Source organism: Atta cephalotes, assembly GCF_000143395.1.
Source record: "Atta cephalotes unplaced genomic scaffold scaffold00005, whole genome shotgun sequence".
Taxonomy (NCBI): Eukaryota; Metazoa; Arthropoda; class Insecta; order Hymenoptera; family Formicidae; genus Atta; species Atta cephalotes.
In genome coordinates, this window is record NW_012130069.1 from 5,872,434 (window position 1) to 5,878,188 (window position 5,755).

At 28.4% G+C, this 5,755-nt stretch overlaps 1 protein-coding gene across 1 annotated transcript in view; it reads right to left on the minus strand.

The window, feature by feature from the left end:
* Window positions 1-1,392: 1,392 nt before the first annotated feature.
* LOC105626397 (delta-like protein 1) overlaps window positions 1,393-5,755 on the minus strand; it is a 9,105-nt gene continuing 4,742 nt past the window's right edge. Inside the window, exons 2-7 of the mRNA XM_012207697.1 lie at window positions 5,479-5,590; window positions 5,168-5,324; window positions 4,171-4,293; window positions 3,552-3,682; window positions 2,431-2,707; window positions 1,393-2,027 (exon numbers count right to left, since the gene is read on the minus strand). Of these exons, the coding sequence (XP_012063087.1) occupies window positions 1,694-2,027; window positions 2,431-2,707; window positions 3,552-3,682; window positions 4,171-4,293; window positions 5,168-5,324; window positions 5,479-5,590 (1,134 nt within the window). The 3' untranslated portion in view covers window positions 1,393-1,693. The remainder of the gene's footprint in view (window positions 2,028-2,430; window positions 2,708-3,551; window positions 3,683-4,170; window positions 4,294-5,167; window positions 5,325-5,478; window positions 5,591-5,755) is intronic.

The following is a 5,755-nucleotide window of genomic DNA, read 5'->3' on the forward strand; positions in this document are numbered from 1 at the left end:
GCTTATAATTTCAAGAAAATTAAAAATTAATGTAATTTACTTGAAAGTATTTACAATAAGTTGTAGTAATATTGAAGGATAAATTTATCAAGAGATAGTAGTGCCTCATAAGTATTTAGTTTACGTAAAAGTATTTTTTTTACAAAGATATTTAGAAAGTTTAACTTCCGAGAAATAATAATTTTCTGTAACATTTTATTGAAAAAAAGTCGATTTTTAATTGATCGAAGAATTCATAGATGAAAGCTGGTCTGTAGGGTCACCTGCCGCATAACGTGACGCAACACAATCATAACGTATAATAAATATAAATCTCATAATATCTGTTCGTATTATCTATTACGAGATATCTAAATAAATGCTTATTAAACATCAGTGAAAAATGCGAGAAAAAAATAGAAACTTCCATGAAATTCTGACAATCTTTATCTTATTAAATAATATCAGCTTCATTAATCATTTAATTGATGTTTTATATATATATATATATATTGTAATTTTAACTTTGAACAGAGCTCGTTTGCTTATTTTTTTATGATACTATCCCAATCAGTACACTTTATTTTTAATATTTATTTAATATTTTTACAAATATTTTAAAAATATTTATTTAATGTAAAATTATTAAATAAATATTAAAGAAATGTTTTTTAAATATTGTGTGCTGATTGAGATAAAAAATTATAATTGTAAAATTGAACAATGAGAAAATTAAATGATGATGGATGATAGGCATTCTTCTTCTGAAACTAATAGGAAATGTCGCGATATTCGATTTCTCACATATTCCATGAGAGTCCCTTTATCCGGCGAAATGGAGGGCGAAATGCAGTCGACGTTGGCATTACGTAAGCGATGCATGTAACTGTGCTGGCTGCGCCCGATTATGTGGGAAGCCGATCGCAGCGGCGTATCTGTGAAAACGGCACATGCACACGCACAATCGAAAGATCGAAATCGAATGTGTGATCACTGAAGCGTGACTTCGAGAGGTTTATGTATCCAGGCACGTACTTGTCTCTCTTTCTCTCTTTCTTTTTTCTCTTCTTCACATTCGCAGGATATACTTCAGATATCTTACATCCTACTTATATCTACTAGAGGTAGCAATTGGATCCAGAGATAGTCGGGCAGCTTTCTCGAAAATGCTTGTTCCGCTAGTTTAGATCGATCCAGGATTTCTCGCCTACACAATAGCAAAGAAATTCAATAAATAGAATGAGAAATATTCTACAGTTTATAAGGCGAATTTTTGAGTTTTAATATAGAGCGTATAATAAATTTTCGAAAAGAAAATAATTGATATTACGTTTTATTTAATATTTTATTAATAAGAGCAAAAAATGAGAATAATAAAAAAGATAGGAAAAGGGTTAAAAAAATAAATTCTTATTTAAATTGCAATGGATATACTTCCAAACACAAATATAACATACCTCCAAATATATTAAATTAATAAAATTATCAGTTATACAATAAATTAATAAAATTTATCAGTTATATTATAAAATAATTCCTTTTAAATAATTTATTATTTTAAAAGTAGGTTTACAACAACTTATAAGAAAAGAAATTAAATCAATCTCGGGATATTTTTTATGGAATAGTTAAATCAAGCATGACTTTAAATAAATAAATAAATAAATAAATAAGTGAAGAAATAATAAGTAAACTTTCGAACAATAATTAAATTTTATGTCTCGTTTTCGTCGTCTCTTTCAATCATTGATTCTTCTATCGGCCATTTCCCCGCAGTCGCGGCTGGATCTATAGTGCTAGTGGTCGATGGATCGATGATCACAATGGGCCCAAGAAGTTCCACGGTCTGTTCTTCTTCTTTAGGAGGTTTTATCCCGTATTTATTATCTTCGTTTGAAATTTCTTCGATACTTGGTTTATCCCCGAGGCCTTGAACGTCTTGCGACAATTCCATAGTGACATCGGGCATCGGTGGTACCAGTTCCACCGATGGTATCATAGTTTTTATCTGGCATTGTCGGCCCATGTAGCCCAAAGGACAGATGCATCTAAAAGAAAAACGAATGTTTCCTAATATTTCTAAAGAGACATACACGATCATGCAACTATTATACATTAAAATTGATATAAGCAGTTAAATAAACTCATTTATTGTTAAAACTCATTTATTGTTAAATTTTAAACGAATTTTATATTACAAGTTTAGAAATTTAAAAAACGGTAGAATACCACTAGTTCTTCCAATAAAGGAAAATTATATGTGATTAATTTTTAATAATAAAATTTGTAATAATAAAAATAATGACGTATTTATATCATGATATAATTATAATGTATAAAGATTAACGTATAACTAACTTATTATATTTAGGAAAAAAGTTGAATGTAAACCTATAATAGATTATTATTCGTTTTGCAACTACGATGAGATTGAATTTTATTCTGTCTTACCTATAATCACCATCCTCATGAGTCATGCTGATGCAAGTAGCGTTATTTCGACAAATATCGAGATGCTCATCGCAATAAGTAAGCTTTTCGTTACACAGGTCACCGGCCCAACCGGGTTCACATCGACACTCCCATGGTCGTTTACATGATCCATGCACGCATCCAGGATATGGTACACATTCGGTGCAATTGAGTCCCGTCCAGCCGACGCGGCATCTACACGTGTTTGGTTGCCTGCAGCTACCGTGATCCCGGCTACATCCTTGCGCGCAGATCGCTAATAAATGCAACATTTTAGTATTATGTATTGTCGATTTATTAATCTGCCTATTATAATATTATCAACTCTTGATATATTATAAAGCTATTAAAATATAAAAAAAATAGAGTTAACTTTAATGATTGTATATCAATTAGAAAATGTATTTATAGAATTGAATCTTTGTTAAAAAGAAAATAGTTTTTGTGTATCATTTTTCTATGTTAATTATTTTATTATTAATTAAAATGTTATAACTTTCATGTGTATAAGATTAAAATTAATAGAGTTTTAAATTGGAAATCAAACTCTGTGATACATAATTGTATAATGAAAAAGTGTTAACTTTAACTTTAATGTAATTATAATATTATATTATCATTTTAAATCTTAGTTTTAAAATATGTTATATTTAGATTGAAAGTTTCTTAAGAATAATTCTTAAATAATTAATTTGATATTAATTTCTTTAAAAAATCATTTTTTAATTTTATAAAATCGCACACACAAGGGTAGAAAAATAAATGCAATAATATTATATATTATATGTCTATTCTATCAAGAGATTTTTAAAGGAGAGATATTTCTAGAATTCTGAGAAAAGATTGTTGAACGGCACATATACGTGATTTGGGATAGCATTTTCTTTTATGAATAAGTCTTGCGTATTTCAATGTATATTTTTTTTATATGCTATTAAAGTCGGTTAACAAGAATCTTATGTATATAATGTAGAAAAATTCCTTCTCTTCCATTCTCTATTGTCTGAATAAACAAAAATAAAATGATTCTCGTTAATAGTCACGTTTCAATTTATTTTGAGAAGAGTTTCTCTTCTATTTGCTTTCGGGAATAAACTTACGTGTTTGACAAAGCAGTCCGGTCCAACCTGGATCGCATCGACACTCGAGGGGCCCTTGACAAGTCCCGTGAACACAACCCGGCAGAACCGCACACTGTTTGCACTTAGGGCCTTGCCACCCGAAACGACATCTGAAAGAAAGTATATATATCAAGCTTCGATTTTTCTTTTTCCTACACATCAGAATCATGAAGAAAGATCCTAGAATTTAAATTATGTTACGTTTATTGCATCAAAAGTTTTCAGTTATATCTAATATTATAATTCTATATCTTTAAATTTATAGAATATGTTTTTTTATATTTCTTTCATAATATTTTAATATTTCAAATAATTCGAATTTTTTATCATTCTTTATTCTTATAATATATTTATTATTTTATAACAATATATTCTACAATACTACACACATAGCAGAGAATCTATCATTAAAAAAAGCCACTTCATAGTCAAGCAATAATAAATATTATAAAAGAATCAAATAAATACACAAAATTTGTTTTTAATAAGTCTAATATTTTAATAGAAGTTAATAGTTTGTAAAATCTTCTTGGTGAAAATATTTGCAACAATTAGAGCATGCACGTGAACGCGTTTAAGGAGGTACAAGATTAATCACCTGCAATCGCCGGGTTTGTCGCAGTAACCCTGACTGGAGAGGCAATCAGGCGCGCAAATGGGCTCAGAGCAGAACATGCCTTTCCAACCGGGATCGCAGGAGCACTCGAAGCTCACGTTACATCTGAAAGTGCAAATCTCAAAGTTAAGTCCCTGTCTGTCTATCAAATGGAATCGATCGATGGTCACGAGAGATTGCTCCAAGCGAGGAAGCGTTTCATGTTACACGGAAATTAGGCTCGTTCGCTCAACCAAGGTGAAAGCAAAGCGAAGCTGATATGGGCTGTTATTATTCAAGCGGCGTTCAATTTATATCATACGTGTACGGCATGATAAATCGTGCCGCATTATAGCCGCATGGGTGCTACATCGATATCTAGTATATAATTGTTATGGAGTTATCATATATGTAGAGAAATCGAACAATTAATTAGAGTTTAATCTTCTCATGAATATAACAATGTTCGATTTTCGCACTTAGCATATGAAGAAAAGAAAATGTATCTATGTAAAATCTAAAAAAATATTTTTTAAGTAAAAGTAATAAAAATTAAAGTTTTCTAATTTGAAAAAAAAAGTTTTATAAAATTGAACTACTAAAAAAAATAGAACAAAAAAAAATCTTAATGATATATTGATGATAATCCATTAGTTTTTTTACATTAGTTTTTTTAATTAAAAGAATTCTAAACTAAATAAATATGAATTAACGGTAATTTAATATAATTAATTTAATTTTTAGTAATAATTAAATTTGAATTTAGTAATAAATTAATGTTCTATGTTTATTATACTTATAATTTATATATATTATTTAATATATAATATAATATATAATATAATATGTGAATTTAATAAAAGAAGATAGATATGTATAATATTTTTGCTAGAATGTAATTCAAATTTTATGCAAAATTTATTATGTTAAGCTTTGAGAAATTTATAATATGGTCTCTAAAATGCACTTTTCCTTTATATTACATATCAAATGATTATACCTTCCATGCTGACATCCTGGTAAAGCCACACATTTATCGCACAGTTCGCCGTAGAAACCTAACTTACAACGACATTCTCCTGGTCGCCGACAGTAGCCTTGAAGAGGATCACAACCCTTGCGGCAAATTGGTACATCACAAAGATCTCCAGTCCATCCTAAATAATGTTTTATTATAACGTTGTGTTAGAAAAAAATAATATAAATTTTAATCATTTAATCATTAATTTTTATTAAATTCATTTAATTTATTTTAATTCAGCTGTAAAGTATAATTTGAACTAATATAATATAATAAATTACTCTTTATACCTGGCAAACATTTCACTTCACCAGCTTCGTCACAAATATAATGCGAATTCGGGTGTTGAGATGCTGGTATTTCGCATGCTTGCTTTTTCCACTTTGGAACATACCTAGATAGTTAAATTTAATAAAATATTGATAAATTAAAACTTCTAAATTAGTAACAAAGTTTTATATTCTCGTCAATCCAAGGAAATAATGACATAAATTCCTATATATGTATATATATATATATATATATATATATATATATATAATAATAATAATATATAATTATTATATA